This window comes from Anopheles marshallii, chromosome 2, assembly GCF_943734725.1.
Source record: "Anopheles marshallii chromosome 2, idAnoMarsDA_429_01, whole genome shotgun sequence".
Lineage (NCBI taxonomy): Eukaryota > Metazoa > Arthropoda > Insecta > Diptera > Culicidae > Anopheles > Anopheles marshallii.
In genome coordinates this window covers 14,816,293-14,834,724 of record NC_071326.1, presented here as the reverse complement: position 1 = coordinate 14,834,724, position 18,432 = coordinate 14,816,293, and the positions used below count along the sequence as shown (strand labels likewise).

Here is an 18,432-nt window from a genome sequence, read left to right as displayed (position 1 = left end):
CCCGCAGCGCAAATTCCGAATACATTCCAAGGGTGCATTAGCAAAATCGGGATAGTGCTGCCCGTGCTCGTTGATATAATTCTTTTAATAAAATACGTATCTTCCTTCTGCCCCATAGAATCCTCCCGGGTGGGATCGCACCGAGTGCAGCCATACCAGTGCTAACGGTTTCGATGAGGATGAACGCGCGAAGAACATGACCATTATTTCCGGTTGCATAGCTGGAATGTGCTGTGGGCAACGAAGGCGAGTAGCAACCAAAACCGGTGCGATCCACGGTATACGAACGTGGGCGAGAACGACACAAAGAAATAAACACGCTAGTAGTACAATCCCGCCAAAAAACGAACCATTCTCATTCCGTGCATGTTGCAAAGGGAGCGTTTCGGTGCCGGAAGTGCAACACATTCTGGCACATTTTTTCTTGTTACTTTGGTCGGCGGGCTGGAAAGTTGTTATTCATCATTTAGACGAGATATGAGCAGCTTTTATCGCGAGTACAGCACTCATTCAATTTGGATTATGCTGATTGGCTAACCGAACAAATAAACAAGTGCGAGGGGGTTGTGAGTGGTGGCTACGGGTGTTTCGGTATGCACCTGGGAGGTACGTTCCATTTCGCGAAATATTGAAACAAGTGAAAAACTTTGAGAGTAAAAGCACCCAAAAAAATCTTCATATGCAGCACTAGAGAAGGAACAAAAGAATAAAATATTCACGAAAGAAACGGAAAAATCGAAACAAAAGGATAGAAAAAAAAACAACTAGCAACTAACGGCACAAACATAACATAAAGATAAGATAAGAAAGAAGAAAGTGAAAATAAATGACTAGGATTAAATGGAGCGAAACCCAAATAAGGAAACAGAATGATTAAAAATGGCCGAACAGAAATGCAAGCAACAAAATGGAAAGAAACTAAAGCAAAGAAAAAAAGAAAGGAAATCAAATCAAATGAATGAAAAGAAATTGATAAAGGAAATAACTCAATGCAAAAGATCGCAAGGAACTAACAAAAGCAACAAACAGAAAGGCTAAAAAAGAATGAAAGAAATGAAATAAAAGGAAAGAAACAAACGAAAGGGAACAAAAAGACCGATAGGAATGAAAGGAACGAAGCGCATGGGAAGGATATAAGAGATTGGAAATGAACGAAGAGAACGAAAAGAAACGAAACGTAAGAAACAAACGAAACGAACAAACCAATTCCTTTTCAACTTTTCTAATTCTAATCCAAATTTCAGTTTTTTTAATCATATGTGACGCACAACTTTGCAAAAATAAATTCCCATCTTCAAAGTACCCACGGTGTGTGTTCGACTGATTTAATTTACTTGCTCACTGTTTGCATATGGCTCAATGAGCACTTCCTTCATCCGGCAAAGCCATTGCAATCAATTACAACAAATTAACCTCAAGTCAACTTCGTTCAAATGGAGCTCGGAACAGATTAACGAAATTAAAAAAAAACTTTCAATCCTTTTGTAATCAGCTTTTATTGAAGAGAACTGTGTTTGATTGGTACTTAATTACACATAGTGTATGCAAACACGGGGCCATGCGGTGGGGCTCGGTTCATTTCATAGTTGGCATTACGGTTATTTCATCAATCTGTGGAAAAGAATAAACATCAACCACACGTAACCTTCAAGATGTTATAGAATAACAACCGGTTTGATGTCAGTTCAAGCATCAAACCACAACTCAAAATCAACCATGCCAATCGGTAACTCGATACCTTCTTCTACCAACGCGCTTAAGCTACAATGAGCCATTTGTGTTGTGCGTTTCTGTAACGTACAACTACTATGTTTCACTTACACGAACTTCTGGAGGTGTCTCAAGGCAGTGAATGATGCTGGCGGTAATATCCTTGGCCTGCAGCTTTGGCAGCCGTTCCGCTAGCGCTGACTCAAACACCTTGATCATGTCCGTTTCCACCATGCCCGGATGGACACTCTGCCGAAACCGAAACAAGCGAGCGCACTTATTTATACAACTTCTAAGAAACTTATCGAGTAATGAAAACCCTTCTTACCGTTACTTTGATGGGCATCTTCAAGAAGTTCAGTTCTTGTCGTAAAACTTCCGTCAGTCCAACCAGCGCATACTTGGATGCAGGATACACTCCAAACAGTGGCACTGACACGTCCGGAATGCGCTGTCCCAACATGCTGTTCAGCACAACGATGTGACCGTACGCTTCTCGGGCCTGCATGTCCTTCACTACCTCGCGGATGATAATACATGTCGCCAACACGTTCACGTTGAACGTGTCCCGAAAATCGGATGTTTCACTCTCTAGAAACTCACGGAAATCGCTTTATTTCTCTGTTAAACCATGCCGCCCATTAGCCGTAACTTACGCGTGATAAATTTGTAACGATAGATGCCGGCGTTATTGATCAGTACGTCCACACCGCCAAACTCACGGCGTATCCAGTTTAGCGTTTCCATGATTTCTGTCTCATTGCTCACGTCACACTTTTTGCCGTAGATCTTACCCGTGCCGGTTACTTTCGTAGAGAGCACTGTGATCAGCTCGGCACGCCGAGCTATTCCGACGACGATCATACCGGAGTTGGCTAGAGCAAGGGCCACATCCTGTCCGATGCCCGCACTAGCGCCAGTAACCAGGGCCACTTTTCCATTCCATTTCTCCATCGTACCAGATCAACGATCACACTCTTTCAAAAGATCAAACAGAACTGATGTGGTTGCACTGTGCTACGGGCAGTTTAAGTAAGGCGTCGCTTGTAGCAAGATGATCGGTCCACGGTGATGAGCAATAAAGGAAAGGGGTACGCATGATCCCCGCATGTAAATGTGTGCGAACAGCACGTCCTCGTATTTTCAGGCCAATTTCAACGGAGTTATGATTGAAAAGTCGAACAAAAACTTATATGAGCTGGCGAACATGTTCTTAAATTATATGATTTTTGTAATTTTCGAGTTTGGAATTTTGTTATACTGTTATACGACCAAAGGAGATTCACACGTGACAGTTGAAATGCATTGGGTTTAAATGACACAGGTTGTTGGATGAAAAGTTAGAAATAATAATCATGAGTATTTCAACAATACGTATTAACATTATTAATCTCTGTACGTTGTTGTATTTGCGCTACAGTTCATGGGTGCATTCCACTGGCCTACGTTCTAAACACTTTTCCAACAGCTCCAGCAGCTCCAAACGTCATCGATGAAAAATCGCAGAAACGTCAGTTCAATCAAAATGTAAACAAAACATAGTACAACAAACGCGTTCAGAGAGATAAAAATTAACAATTTTATCATAATTTCCAACAAATTACCAGTAGATTAACTGCACAGCAACGTTAATCCAGGGTTCGTTCATATTCCTGCAGCATCAAAATCTCCACCAAGATGGTTCATTAAAATTAGTAGCGCCTTAAACTGTTAACCATCGCGGCCAGAGCGATTCCATTAAATGGATGTAAAATATATGTTTAGTGCGACAAATTTCCTTTGGTGATTGCCACCCGCTTCAAGCAAACCGTCCTCTGTTACTACGTTCGATCCCACCTTCTTTGATAACCTTCTACTTTCATGGCATTAAGTGTGAAAGTGAAACCAACCAAGAGTCGATCCACATACGGAAGAGGTAGAAACTGAGTTGGTTTTCTTCTGCTGTTCTGTAATAAAAAAAAACCTAACACGCTCCATTCGTTTGCAGACCCTACCATATACGATTATGCAAATAGCTCAAAATGTTCCAACCGATCATCGAAGAGCAGCAACAAGATTACGCTAACTGAGATCGACCTCGAAACGGAACCATTAGGTGATGACCCGGAACATACCAGTGGGATAGGATGGTCGGATAAGCAGTGTCTTGCCGAAGGTACACCACAGGTAGTCGTGTACAATGACTATCATATCGATGTATGGTTTCTGGTGTCGAAATTTATACGCCCGGAAGATGTTTGCCGATTTGCACTGATTTGTCGTAAAACGGCGGAGGTCGTGCAGAGTGGGCGGTTCTGGACGCAACTGTACCGATCGTACTATGATCAATCCATCGATATACCGGCACGCTTTCAACCGGCCAGCATGGTACGGTTGCGCGGTCTACGATCAGCCGTCATACGATCGCTGTACTATCTGTACCCACCGTTTGTGGAGCGCTTGACGATGTTATCGAACCGTCATCAGTATCGTGTTATCGGTCGGCAGCTACTTACCACTTGGCACAAGCGTACAAAGAACTGCTGGACGTACTGTTTTCGTCTGAAAACACGACTAGCACCGGGTAGTCGGCCTGCACGGTCGGCGCAACTACAGCGCGAGAAAAGCTCGCTCGCATTTTTGCAGGATATCTACATGAACCCGGAGGAAGGATGCCAGATGTTGATGGTGGGTTATATACATATATTTTTTAGACCGACTGCTTGACGGCTTCATGTTATTTCCAGATAACGACCGATTTCCTTAAAGTGATACCAATGTACAACGAGACGTTGTTTGTGAAAAACATCGTCCAAACACTTTCCCAGAGCATGATGCGCTACAAGATTAGTCTCGAGCTGGGTAACTACTGCGGTAAACGGATAGATGAGCTGGTATTCGATCCCGTGCGCAACGTAACCGTACTGGATTGGTGGACACCGGAATATTATACGGAAATCGGTAGCTCACTTCAAGAAGAATCGGCATTGGCCGAATCCGAATGGACAGAAGAATCGGACTGGGATAACTAGGAAAAATTCTTCGAAAAATTATGTACCAACCCTCTTTTTTTCCTTTTCCTGTGGTCATTGTTTAATATATTTTCATTGGAATATATACACTGACTGTGACTCTCGGGCGAATCACACGTGACTATGTAGAGCATGTTCAGATTTCTTTTGTGTTCTTACAACTCCTGCAACAATACACCGACAACAAGCACGTTTATACTATTGCCCAGCGTTCGATAACGTTGCTTATTGGTTACATTGTCGGGGAAGGTAAAATGGTTCGGAAAACTCATCAGTCGAGCAACTTCTTTTGGAGTAAAATATCGTACCCGTAGTTCCTGCAACAAAGCCAACTTCCGATCATCATCATCAGCATTCATTGCGCTGGAGTAAATCTTGTCGAATTCTTCCTTCGGCAGGGGACAAAATACAGAACCGGTTCCTTCCGCGTAATGTGTGTATGCTTTCGTGAAGCACATCGAATTCGTTGACTCCGGTGTACAAACGTCCATCAGTGGGAGATGCTTTAATAACGCTGCACTTTTCAGCGCATACAGTTCCGAGTCTTCTAAGTGCTGTTCCACGATTGCTCCTATATTAATTTGTTCATCGCTCCGAGTATCCTGCTGTTGGAGGATAATTGCCTCACTTTTCCATTTAAAATCAGTTTCTTTGCGTTTTGCGACACAGTAGTAGCGGTGCCTGGTGTTCGGCACACCCAACTGATGGGGTGAAACAATATATTCTTGATAGTGAAAGCCAGCCTCCTCCAAACGGGTTTTGTACATTTGGCATGCTTGAGATTTTTCAAAGCCCTTCACATTTTCCATCAGAATAAAGTTGACCAACGGTATCTTGTCAAGCAGATCGCAAATGTGCCTAAAAGGATCCGTACGCCTATCGTTAATGTCGTTGAATTTCCCATTCCTCGTGAAAGGTTGACATGGTGGCGACATAAGGATTGTGTTAACATTTAGCTTGGAAATTTTCTCTGCATTCAGGCTCAATATGTTTCCATTGCGGACAATTTTATCACCGAAATTATGGCTGTAAACTGCGTTCGCTATCGGATTCACGTCGATCGCACATTCGATCGTAAAGGCTTTGCCGGTGTCTATGGAAACGGAAGCAAGAAAATTAAGTTCAGTTAACGAGAAACCGTTCCATAAAGCACTTACGCTCCAACGCCATTCGCATTCCACCGATGCCGCTGAAAAGTTCTAACACTCTGTGCGGAATTTCCTGTGTGCTCTCCATCGTTTTGTAAGCTCGTGGAAATTGAATTAATTTTCCACCCGACGTAAACAAACAGCTGCGCGCTGCCAGTCAGACTGACAGATGGCGGCATTCCTAAGTTTGACGTTTTACGACCCGGTTTGTTGTCGTTCTCCTCCGCGGTGTGCTTATTTTGCGTGCTTTGCGTGCCGTTTGTCCGGAACTAAAAACATGTCCAATTCGCATTTGTTTCTCAAATCTGGTTTCCCGCGAGCCCCACTACAGAATGGAATCGGTCGTTACGTGTGCCAACTGCAGCGTATCACCCTGAAGTACTGTAAAACCAGCGGGTCCAGCAAGGGAATGCGCGAGTTCCTCGAACAGGAACTGGTCGATTTCAGCCGGTCCAATCCGGGTGTGGTGGTGTACGTAAAGCCCCGGCGCCACCGAACGGCCGTAATGTCGGCTGAATTTTTAAACGGAGAGCGAACGTGGATAAACTGTCGCAACAATACGCGCGAGGAAATCTCCAAATGGATCCAGGTGCTGAAACAGTCGAACGGTCGGGCGGAGGAAATGCGCTTACGTAAACACTGGCACACGGAAGTGCCGAGTGTACAGGGTGCCTGGACACCGTTCACCCATCGTCATCCATCGACAAATGTAACCGATTTCCCTTCCAAAAAATTGTCCCAGCTAAAGGAAGACGTACCCAGTGCCACCGAAAAGCTGCTCGAGCTGTATCTGGCGAAACGGAATACAACGTCCCAGGACGGGCCACAAGAAACTAAATAATTGTTTGGTTAAGTTATTTTTTAACAATAAACAGTGGTAGTGCAATGTACAATTGTTGGTATGTTTAAAGACCTTGTTTTTTGAAACGCAAAGAGTCAAATCAGGGATAGCCATTACGCAAAACAACTCACGATCAACACGGAACCCAAAATGCAATTTCGATTCATAATAGCAAAGTTTTCATCAACATCCCTTACCGGGCTACCGATAGGAGCCCGGTAACAACATTCAGCTGCCCGGGAAGAGCCCGATAACATCTCTTATAGAATTGCCCAATAGGAGCCCCATAAAATCCCTTATCGAGCAACCCGGGGTACTTCGAGAAACGTCAAACACCGGTTTTCATTGCTGTCACATCCTCTGTTTACAACTCTCGCAATGTGTTGACACTACTGTCAATAACAGCTGAGTTCGCGTCACAACAAAGTGAGTGCAAAAATTGCAAAGTGATCACAAATTCCATGATAAGAGCGCTTGCATTTTGCCCACTTTTTGTGCACGTAGCTAGTGACCATTGCTGACCACATGTTTTCCAAATCAAGTGCAATGGATACGGGTAAAATGTGTGCCGACATAAGGGTCTCGTTCCTTCTTTGCTAATCTAACACTGCTTACATTTGCTCCCGTACAGGCCGTCGTACTGAGGGCGATGGTATGGAAAACGAGGAGCTAGCAGGATCGTTCACAGCAAAGCGATCCTCTTCGTCATCGACTGCTTCAACGACACTGATACCATCCGGTGACATCAAACTACCGGCCAACTTTTCTATCGAACGACTACTGCCACACTCAGGATCGAACCCAGTGTACCGCCCGACCGAACTCGTCACCGGCGGTAACACCTCACTGTCAGCGGTTGTGCCACGCGGGAAAGTGTTCAATCTGGTGCCCCGACTTGTATCGCCTGGTGGCCGCCCAAAGCTGTCTACGATGCACCACAAGGAACCGAAGTTTGTTCCGTTCGAACCGTACAAAGGTGCCGTCACGCCCATCATTCCCGGTCGTAACAATATCCCGGGTGGAGGGTCACGCGTCAAGCTCACCAACCGCAACAACCTCGACCTAAGCGTACTCGTCTCGCAGATGTCCACCATCGCTGATAAGGAACTGCGTACCAAAGTCTTGCCCACGGCGGAAGACGACGAAAAGATACGGTACGAGAAGGAGCTGGAAGAACTGCGCAAAGAGCGAGACTATATTCAGGGACAGCTTAAATTTCAAGCTCAGGTAAATGCGGAATTGAAAAATCTGCTAGTGGCCGCCGTTGGTGAAGACTTGCAGACGAAGGTGAACGTGCTGACCGAGGACAAACTGCACCTAGCCCGCAAGCTGCTAAACTCAGCCGAAAATCTATCGTCACACACGGAACAGATCGAGTTCCTGGCCGGACAGAGCGAGGTATGGCGCAGCAAGTTTCTCGCCAGCAGCTTGATGGTGGAGGAATTGGCCCGCTGGAAAGCGAGCCTACTGCAACGGAACGGACTTTTGCTAGCATCGAACAAAGAACAACTCGAGGTCATTTCTAAAGCGCGCGAAATGATTATCGACGTGCTGAAACATTTGCGCTTCCTGGCCAATGCGAAGGAACCGCTACAGCTACAATCGGCCACCGTACTTGATCTGGCATCCGAATGTGTAAACATATCGCAACAGCTCGCCCTCCAGCATTCGGCCCTCGGAATGCCCCACAATTTGGATGGTTTGAAAGCGCTAGAATGCATGACGGATGCGGAGAAGTTGGCCGTCCAGGCATTGCAAAACTCGCACCAATCGCTTTTACCGACGGACGAAGCATTTAGAGCGATCGTTGGCCAAGCATTTCCCTCCATTCATACGTTAAAGCAACAGTCGGACGCATCGTTGCTGGCGTCGGATTTTGAAGTAATAACCAAACCGGACCGCGATTCGTTCGACGAGGACGCGAACTGAATGGCTTCGTGTGGTGATGGTTTGTGAGTGGTTTTTAAATTGAGTTTTTTCTTAACAAGGCTCCACGTTTCAGTGCAATCAAAGCGGGTTCAGCATTCAGAATCTTTTTTTTATACTAATCCTTTAGAGCGCTCTATACATAACACACAAGAAAAAGCAATAAAAGGAAATGAATTTGTTGAATGAATTTGGCATTTTGTTTTGGAACTTATATATTTAATAACAAATTTCCCCCATGCTATTACTTTTCGAAGGCTACAAATGTTGTTAGCAGATCGAGAATGATGCGCAAAGGATGATTTAAGATTTTACACCCTGTGTTTACGCCCCCTTCCAACGGGCACCGAACACTCCCTGCCTACTTGTCCCAACCAATTAAGAAATGACGTTTGCTTATCAACGACGACGCAGTCAACACGGACACTCACTGAAAACACTCGACGTCACCCCGCTTGCTGTGGTAGAAATTAAATCAGGTAAAAAGCTTGCTGCTTAGCTACAACACACACGCATTGCATAATCGCTGTACCGCGCAACCAACAACTTCAACCGGAACGTTTTGGGAAACGAACACGATGGTAAAGCTAACAGAAAGCACGGAATAAAACTGTGCGCTAACCCTCCAAGCTCGGGTCATTTATATTCTTCGCCTATTCATTTTAGTTGCGAACGATTGCGGTGCGCACTGGATTAACCCGATCGGCGCAACTGATTCCAGCTGTTTGCGGCCGTACCATGTCGTCCACAGCAGATAGCAACAGTTTGGTTCTGGCGGAGGAGGTTGGCAGCAAGGGAGTGATCACGCTGAATCGACCGAAAGCACTGAATGCGATCAATCTCGAGATGGTCCAGCTCATCTATGACGCTATGAAGCGCTGGGAGGCTGGCAAAAGTCTCGTGATCATGAAATCCGTCGGTGAGAAAGCGTTCTGTGCCGGTGGTGATGTACGCGCGATCACCGAAACGAGCAATGTTGAGCTGGCGCGGAAATTTTTCACCACCGAGTATAGGCTGAATGCACTAATTGGCCATTATCGTCCGACGTACATTGCGTTTATCGATGGTATTACGATGGGCGGTGGTGTGGGTCTGTCCGTGCACGGCAAATATCGTATCGCTACGGAGCGCACCATGTTCGCGATGCCCGAAACGGCTATCGGGCTATTCCCGGACGTTGGCGGTGGCTATTTCCTACCACGGTTGGAAGGAAAGCTAGGCCTGTATCTAGGCCTTACTGGCTATCGTTTGAAGGGACGTGACGTGCACAAGGCGGGTGTTGCAACCCACTACGTGGAAAGCAAAAACCTCCCTGCCCTGGAACAGCAACTGCTGGCCACAACGAGCGGTGCCGAGGTGGAAAGTGTGCTGGATCGATTCTCGGAGAAGAAGGATGCCGGGGTAGAGTTCGTGTTGGCCAAGCAGATAAAGCAAATCAACGAGTGCTTCAGTGCACCGACGGTTGAGGGTATTTTTAAGAATTTGGAAAAGGATGGTAGCGAATGGGCACAGAGCACACTGAAGTTGCTGCACAAAATGTCCCCAACGTCGATGGTTGTGACGCAGAAGCAGCTCGAACTGGGCAGCAAGATGGATCTGAAAACGTGCCTGAAGATGGAATACCGGTTGGCCGTACACCATGCGATTGATAGTGATTTTAAGGAGGGTGTACGGGCCCTGCTGATCGATCGTGATCAGAAACCGCGCTGGAATCCACCCACCCTGGCGGAGGTTGACCCGGTGCGAGTTGAAAAATACTTTGGCCCATTGCCAGATGCCAGCGAATTGCAATTCGAAGACGAATCGCCGAAAGCTTCATTGTAAAGGAAAAGCGGAAGGCCAAGCAAACAAACCCACACGGTTCCTTGGATTGGACGCCGAAACGCCCGCAAAAAAAGTGCATTTACTAGCAGATAAGATGAGAAAGCCAACAGCAAACAGCAAAGCTGCGCGCTGTGCCTTGTTTTTCCAATTATGTATAGACGGGGAAACTGATTCTACAAATAAAGAATAAAGTAAGCCCGTTTTTCTAACACACATTTCAAAGCACGATCGTGTTAAATGAGTTGTTGTATTCGGATTGTATACATTTCGGTTTTGTTTATAAAGCGACATAAAAAAGTTCGATTCATCCATTTCATGTTTTTTTTTTCGTTTCGTTTCCCAACATTTTTTTTTTTGCATATCAGTTCAATCTCGTTCTCTTCGTTTTCGCCTTGGTAGAAGCAGCATTTACTATGTTTCTCACATAGTGCATTAAGTTTTGTCAGTGCAGATTGAAAACAGGGGCCCCTTTATAGCTCCCAGGGTGTGGTTTTGTCTTTTATCAAGTGCACTGCTGGAAATGATTGATAGTTTACAACGAATGAACGGTATAACTATGTCCTCAAGCGCTTAAACCGACGGTGCGTGATAAAAGAAAACAGTTTGTAACATAAGAACCGCATGAAAACAATGAAGCCCGCCAAAAGAACCGAAAAAGTTAAAACAGTGATATCGTTTGCAGCAAAGAAACGATGATGAGCAAATTTTATGCGTGTAAATAAAGAATCGTGATACGTTTGATCATGCGATCCACCGCTGGTCTATTTGAGATGGATAGTGACTTTGTCTAGCACAACAGCAAGAGCGGGAATGCTTCCTGTTCCTTTCTCTTATACGCTTTTAAAACTTCTCTGCTCCTATACGCGTGATTGGACAGCGCTTGCTAACCGTGGATCCAGATTGGCAAATGTACAATTCATTCGATAACACCAGCAACTTTCGTCCCACAGGCAACCGATCATAATGATAATTGATTTGAATTAATCTGTTGTATGTATGCGTACGCGTAAGTAATAAGACTTTCGGCTTTTGTTTGTGTATTGTTTTGTTTCCTTCGCGTTCCTCCATTCACGGACGAATCTACCCCACTATCGAACCCAATTGATACCCGAAACAGGAAAAAAAAAAGAATTGCCCTTTAAAGCATACTATTAGTCGATGTACTGGGCTAACCAACGGAACCCTTCGCCATAGCCCTGCCTTTTCAGCACGGAACACATGAACAACTCCAACGGGCGTCCGGGCAGCTCCGAGCGCGGTACTTTACCCTTGCCGGTGGTCAACTGGTACAGGGCGAAATAGTTGCGCAGCTCGTCCTCGCTCGCTGCACCCGGTTTGTCGATCTTGTTGCCGAGAATCAGTACCGGACAGTTCGATAGTGCTTCGTCGGTGAGCAGTGAGTCCAGCTCGTTTTTGCTCTCTGTGAAACGGCTCCGGTCCCAGGCATCGATCAGGAACACGATCGCGTCCACTGCTGGGAAGTAATCCTTCCAAACGCGTCGTGCTGCGGCAGTCAAAATAAAAATTAAAATGTTATTAATGCTTTCCGCATTGCAAACACAAACGTGCCCAAGCCCGTTATACCTTGCGTGTGTCCACCCAAATCGAAGGTTGTGAAACGCATATTTCCTATGGACAATTCTTCCGAAGCTGCGGGAAAAGTGCATCAAGAGCGAACGAGTTAGTTAAACGATATGATTTAATTAGTAAGGCATCGTTGCATGCGTTTGGCACTCACTTGGATGAAGCGTTGGGACGTGCTGTGCCAGTCTGTCGTCCTTCAGCATGTGTAGAAGTGTTGTTTTACCAGCATTGTCTAGGCCGAGGAAGAGTAATTTGCCAGACTTTTTCCATAGCCCTAAAACAACAAAAATCGAGTCAAACACTGTCAAAATTGAAACATTTTCCACAATAATATAGTGCTCAAATTCCCCGTCCGGTCGAATGAAAACATTTGATCAGGCTGACCCAAATTAGGGCGGGCTACCCCATCCGGGATCGACATTGAGCGGGCGACACTTACCTAGGTAACCTAGAACGCCGGTGAACCAGTCCCAGATGAACATGTTGGCAATGTCACACACGAGTAGCCTGCTGTTAGCCCCGGTACACGCTCGAACGGATGGGAATCCAAAAATATCTACCACCCCACGCTCGGTACACGACGAACGCCGACAAACAAGCCGTAACGCACGAAACTGCAGCCTGTGTGAGTTTGTCAGGTGAGAACAAAACCATGGAAACGGAGACAAGAACAATTGATTACAAACATAAGCGATCGCTTTGATGACGACGGCAATGAGATGGTGCTGATGACGATGATGGGGCAGATTTTCGCGGTCATCTAGCTTGCGCAGTATTATACGGCTTGTGTGTAAATGTGCGTTTGAAGACCATTGATAAGGTGAATAAATAAAATGACCATACGATAGGGTTACTTTGCATCGATGATGCGTGTACGTAATGCGCGCACTGTCGTGTGTCGGTGTGTGTACGCGATCATTCCGGGGCTCAATCATGCATTCGACTTGGTTTTACGCGTTGCTGTATCGCTAAATGAACTTTACCCTTTTGGGGTCTTGGAGACTTTCGAGCACTCTGTTAATATCGTTAGACAGTATTTTCACTGTTGCGCCGTCTCCTTATGGTATGCAGCGTCTGGTGCGCTAATTAACATCGCATACCATAGCTCATCCCTTAAAGTAGTTATGACACCAATTAACTGGAGGTGTTCCTGGCTCTGTTGCTGCGGTATCACAACATTATCAATTCTCACCTTGAGAACGAGCGTTCCGATTAAACTATGTTAAACACTTGAACTTGAACAAAGGAAGTTTTCTCTTTGGTTTTATAAGATTGTCTTCGATACGTGGAACATCCATGAACGACCTCGATCATAAAGGCACAGGCAATCATTCGAAACCGCGTTGTCCGTTCGTAGCAACGACGCGTCATTAACTTCAGCGTCAACGTAACGTTATGCACTTGGAAGTCTGCTTTTTTTTGTGGAAAGCACAGCTCATCCGAGGAATTGGCCGTGGATTGATGGACCAGCCAGCAGTGTACGTGAACGTGTCGCTCTACGAAAAGCTTGCTTTTGGGGGGCCAACACAGCAACACCATTGTTTGCTCCGTAACCGATACTCACCAACCCTGGTTCACCCAACGAACAGATCCTGTCCCGGTGGGGCCTTATGCCGTTGAACGCGTTTCACAAAATCGTGAAAAGTGTGTACGCCAAAATTGATCACACACAACTTGTGAATTTCACGGCAAAAACCTCTTCCCTTTTTCCGCACTCTTTCTTCTCCAGATTTTTCTCTTCTTCTAGTTTATTTTTTGACGTATCAAAACCGTTCGCGTCACCGACCAAGATGCATACAGGGGGGTAACACTCGCTTGTCACTTTTAAACGATCAGAAAAAATAAGTTTTGTGTCGATAATAACAACATGTTTACAAATTGTTGAGCATAATTTATTGCATTTATTATATTTTAAAAATTTATGCTACCCACTATTTGCGTACCCAAGAGAAAATCATTTTATCGTGACTACAGTTGGGACATCGACACAATTTATTGATGATTAAAACTACATAATAGGTGGTTAAGTTAAGTATCCCATCGACTGGCTTCAGAAGCAGACCTTTAAACACTTTTTACTCAAACTACACGCAACAAGGAACAGCAATTGGAACCTCCTTGCGACAAATAATCGAAATTCCACTGTCCAAACTCCCTGTAAGCACCTTGACGCGATGTGTATTTTGACAGTTCGCCGCTCGAGTAGCGATTGCGCTCGATGGAAAAGCACCCTAATGACTCACGCATTTTTCCTCTGTCGTCCGTTTTTTTCCCGTGTGTAGTCGACGTCGGTTCGGAAGTACGCCATCGCGTCAACCCCCGATTTGAAGAAAAAGTGTCAGGGTTTCGCGTACAGTGCACGGTTTTGCGTGAAGGAATCGTGCATGATTCTGCTGCACCATCCACGAGTGTAAGAATTTCGCTTGAAACGCATATAATTCAGTTGCAGGCCGGAAGACAGGTTAAAATTGAAAAAAGGCAACGGCGTAGCTCCTCCCGAACACCCGTGCGTGGGTATGCGTACGTGTGTGTGAGTGTGTGTGAGTGTGGAGCTGTGTGTGTTATGTGCACGGAATGAAAAACGGCCTTACTGCGCCTTTTGAGTGATGACGATGACGACGGCCGCCGGAAATTGTGAAGCAAAAATTTCATGTGATGCGTTAATTTGTCGGTGTGTGGAGGTGAAAAAGCAAAAGGATACTCCACCAATTGAGTGGTACCCCAGGTTTTGGTGGGGCACACACCACCACCATCACCAACAGGCAGTGTGAGACGACGTTTATCGATTAGGGCCAAAGGCAGGTCGCAGTCAGCGTTAATTAGAAGATATTCCGTCATCATGTGCGGTACGATTTTTTTTATCGTGACTACTTCTTCACTCGCAACGGAGAACCGGTTTGGTAGATTTTGTACCAAGGCAAAGAAATAGTAGGCCGATCGATGGAAATGCGAAAAATGTCTTCATTTGCTGCCGTGTAAAGGGTTTTCGTGTGGGATTTTTTGTTTCCGGAAACGGGCAGCAAAGAATGGTTCGTGAAAATACCATCATAGGAAAGGAAACGTGTGAGTAGAAGGGAGTTGGAGAAAGATAGCGCACAAGAATATGAGTCAAGGAAGAAGGGCAACCGCATCGATGTGTGCGTGACACCTCAGCGTGCGCCATCTTTTTTTTCTCGCTCTTTTTCTCTCTTTCGCTCCATAAGCTATGAGATGGGTTGTGTGGTTGGAGCTGTACTGTTCTGTTCCATCGTTCGGTGTGATCACCAATACAGAATCGACACGGTAGAAGCACCAGCAGGACGTATCGAATTTATGGAAAGACATCTTTATTTAGGTTTTATATTCCGGTTTAAATACTAAACCAGTGAAGTTTTTTTTACCTGTTTCATTGTATAATACTATTGCGTACGAGGGCACGAACGGGAAAAAAACGTATGCATTACTCTGTCTCTCACAGGACAGGCCACGGCATAGTGTGTGTGTGCTCGCGTGAGGGCTAATCGTGGATCTTACGAAATCTGAGCAAAAAAAAGAAGTTCAGAAATACGTTGCACATGTGTGTGCGTGACGGTCCGTGCGTGTCCACGAGTGTGTGTGGGAGAGTGTAAAATTAAATGGGAGAGCGTATGAGAATGTGCGCCTGTGTAGGTATGTGTGTGGGTATTTGTCTTGTAACATGAAGCAGCAGAGCTCTGACGGCGAAGAAGAAGGATTTGTGCCCTCGGAACGATCGACAACCGATCACCATCCCCATCGATTGTGTGTCCCGATAAATTCTAACCTCAAACTATAGGATCGGGCTGCTATGATGAACCATTAACTCGACGGATACGGTTGTTCTTGGGGTAGCGTCAGTTGGTGTTGCGTTCAGCATAATTGGATATTACCCAGAAGACCATACAAACCACAACGCTTCGAAACGACCATCAGTCGCCCGTGCACACGCGGAAAACATTGAAGGTAAGCACTGAAAATCGAAAAATAACTTCAATGTTGCTTTTGATCATTGTAGGCACACTGGTGGCCCACAAAGGTGGGCATCTTTTCCCAAACGGCGGAATCCCTTGTTTGTTGTTTCTGCGTACAATTTCTCCATTCAAACATTGGCGGTGCGACCAAGCTGATTGAATTAGTCGACGGCTCAAGCACATACGTAGTTAAACAAAAGCCTCAGTGTGGGTAAGGGAGACCTTCCGAGAGGGACTCCTACTGGTGGTGGATATAAATTTTTCTTTTTTACTGCAGAGAAAGCGCTTTGCGCCGGTCGGTGCGCGCACATCGCCCCCCACGTGCCAGAGGCAAGGCGGGGAGAGTTGGCGTCCGAAACATGACGTTATGGGTCGTTAATTTTACTGGGTGTTTCTTAACCTGCATCACAAAAATTGACGACGACGTCCGCTTAAGACTCCAGTTATCCGGTTTCGCTAGCCGACCAGAATGTGAGACGCTTGTTAAATAGAAGAATAGGTAGCGTGAAGAGTTGGAAGAGGGAGGGGGAGGTCTTTCGTTGCGATGTATAAAATTGCACACCATGAATGAAATTTTGCCATAATGTACCATAAAGAGAAAGACAACCACATCGAAAGGAAAGGAATATTTGGGCTAATGTAAAATAGCACAAACAAAACAATAGAAACTTGTATTGCTGTGCTATATAAAGTAAAGCAGGCAGCAACTACTTTATGTTATCCTAATTAGACCGTAGCCGCAGGCCCCATTGGCTTATAAAACATATTTAGAGAGTTACATTTAACTCTCGATGGCCATTCAATCAGTTTAAAGATTCAAGAATTTGATTCACACCCAACTCTTGTTTTGAACTAGTGATGGGTAGTTTTCAAATTCTTTCGGAGCCGGATTACTGCTAGAAAACAGCTAGTCAAACGTAGAGAGCTTTCTAATGAAGATTTGATAACCCAAAAACAATGCTTTAATCCTAAGAAGCAATAAAGTTATAATAATGTTTTACTGCGTGGAAAAGCCGTGGAAAACCTCAATGCTGTTCCAAAAATTGCAAACAAAATCATAAAAAAACTTGTGAAAAGTTGTGCAACAAAACACCGATGGAAAAAATATGCACAGTACGAAGGAAAAATTCAAAAAAAAAAATTTGTAAAACTGTAAATAACTACTGATGTTCCAGCATCGGAATCTGAATCCACTCCGGATTTCTCATCATCAGTTGGAACCATTTTCAAACGACGAGAACTGATGTAAACAAAAAGGGCATCTCTAGATATTGAACTTCACCCAGTCGGCATTGTTCTCTCCGACCGTTTCCAATCGATCGACGATGGGAACAAATGCACTTGTTGGTTGGTATTGTTTTCATTGACCGGCCCGGTGGGAGGAGGATGAGATTTGCCAGTACCCCCGAAAACATGTGTACACTCCCACCCAACGGGGGCGCTGCGAAACCGTCGTCGTCGTCGTACATACATGAAGTAGATTGATTGCGGAACACACCACACCCGTCCGTCGTACAACCGATCGCCAAAGGCGGCTGGAATGCGCGGCCAAAAGATAACCCCACAACTGATGATCGCTAAGGCGTGCGCACGCGCGCCCGCGCACACACGTCCACCCGCTGTGTGTGACGCACGCAAATTGAGAAGAAATGAGCCGCACGATCGTTGCGCGAACTGTGGCGCAGTGTATATCACGTCTGATTGGTTTGGTGCCGCTAAAACAAATTGTGGTGAATTTTATTGATTTTGTTTGCCTTCGTATTGCTGGATAGTAATTGGTTGGAAATATATTCGATTGGAGTGTCCTCGGGGGAAGCAAGAAAAAGATCACGTCACACGGTGGCGATCGCGTTGTGAAGGACGGATTGCCCGGGATGTGTGTTTGCTGCAGTGTGAATGGTGGTGATTGTCTCTGCTGAAATATGTGGCCTACTGTGTAAGTTTTTATATCGTCTTCTTCAAGACAGGCTACTAATTTGTTCTTTCCTCTCGATGTGTGCTGCGAGCGCATCCATCGTACAATACACACCGTACGCCGTGTGTGTGCGGTTCAGCAGAGGAAACCACAAGAAGAAGCACGACACACACGCACACGGTGGGAGCCACAGGCCTGTCAACAAAGCACTCATCGCTTGAATGGGGGAGGGAAAGGTGAAATATGCACCACCACTACTAGCATGGCATGCAGCACACACACACACACTTAAACACGCGGTATTCCATTGTCGGAACGTTGTGAATTGCGTTGATATGGTGAGTGGTGTGTGGAGTACGCGAGACGGATGAGTACCTTTCTCTTTCGCCGGAGCTCAATTCGCTCCGCCATTTTGATTTTTATTTACATATTATTTTTTTAAGTCGAAAGTCGTCTTCTGACTTAGTTCCCCACATTTCCGCAACGGGTACGTTTGAACCGTGTG

The 18,432-nt window shown here is 45.5% G+C and overlaps 7 protein-coding genes across 7 annotated transcripts; 4 read left to right on the top strand and 3 right to left on the bottom strand.

Annotated features, from left to right (window-relative positions):
- Nucleotides 1-1,575: 1,575 nt before the first annotated feature.
- On the bottom strand, nucleotides 1,576-2,664 carry LOC128706979 (farnesol dehydrogenase). The gene is made up of 4 exons (XM_053801923.1): nucleotides 2,367-2,664; nucleotides 2,039-2,301; nucleotides 1,822-1,959; nucleotides 1,576-1,611 (listed from the first exon to the last, which is right to left on the bottom strand). Exons 1-4 carry the CDS (start codon nucleotides 2,662-2,664, stop codon nucleotides 1,576-1,578), a joined length of 735 nt encoding a protein of 244 aa, XP_053657898.1.
- Nucleotides 2,665-3,570: 906 nt separating this feature from the next.
- LOC128708099 (transmembrane protein 183) lies at nucleotides 3,571-4,721 on the top strand. Its single transcript, XM_053803057.1, has 3 exons — nucleotides 3,571-3,625; nucleotides 3,698-4,377; nucleotides 4,437-4,721. Exons 1-3 carry the CDS (start codon nucleotides 3,571-3,573, stop codon nucleotides 4,719-4,721), a joined length of 1,020 nt encoding a protein of 339 aa, XP_053659032.1.
- Nucleotides 4,722-4,876: 155 nt separating this feature from the next.
- LOC128710393 (tRNA (cytosine(38)-C(5))-methyltransferase) lies at nucleotides 4,877-5,957 on the bottom strand. Its single transcript, XM_053805446.1, has 2 exons — nucleotides 5,879-5,957; nucleotides 4,877-5,814 (listed from the first exon to the last, which is right to left on the bottom strand). The coding sequence occupies exons 1-2, from the start codon at nucleotides 5,955-5,957 to the stop codon at nucleotides 4,877-4,879; spliced, it is 1,017 nt and encodes a 338-aa protein (XP_053661421.1).
- A 189-nt stretch (nucleotides 5,958-6,146) lies between these two features.
- LOC128710394 (39S ribosomal protein L43, mitochondrial) lies at nucleotides 6,147-6,710 on the top strand. Its single transcript, XM_053805447.1, has one exon. It carries the CDS (start codon nucleotides 6,147-6,149, stop codon nucleotides 6,708-6,710), a length of 564 nt encoding a protein of 187 aa, XP_053661422.1.
- A 525-nt stretch (nucleotides 6,711-7,235) lies between these two features.
- Nucleotides 7,236-8,639, top strand: LOC128710391 (golgin-45). The gene is made up of 2 exons (XM_053805444.1): nucleotides 7,236-7,266; nucleotides 7,342-8,639. The coding sequence occupies exons 1-2, from the start codon at nucleotides 7,236-7,238 to the stop codon at nucleotides 8,637-8,639; spliced, it is 1,329 nt and encodes a 442-aa protein (XP_053661419.1).
- A 382-nt stretch (nucleotides 8,640-9,021) lies between these two features.
- On the top strand, nucleotides 9,022-10,460 carry LOC128715953 (3-hydroxyisobutyryl-CoA hydrolase, mitochondrial). Its single transcript, XM_053810880.1, has 2 exons — nucleotides 9,022-9,099; nucleotides 9,303-10,460. The coding sequence occupies exons 1-2, from the start codon at nucleotides 9,022-9,024 to the stop codon at nucleotides 10,458-10,460; spliced, it is 1,236 nt and encodes a 411-aa protein (XP_053666855.1).
- Nucleotides 10,461-11,611: 1,151 nt separating this feature from the next.
- LOC128710263 (GTP-binding protein SAR1b) lies at nucleotides 11,612-12,526 on the bottom strand. The gene is made up of 4 exons (XM_053805309.1): nucleotides 12,484-12,526; nucleotides 12,199-12,318; nucleotides 12,045-12,110; nucleotides 11,612-11,964 (listed from the first exon to the last, which is right to left on the bottom strand). Exons 1-4 carry the CDS (start codon nucleotides 12,524-12,526, stop codon nucleotides 11,612-11,614), a joined length of 582 nt encoding a protein of 193 aa, XP_053661284.1.
- Nucleotides 12,527-18,432: the final 5,906 nt, after the last annotated feature.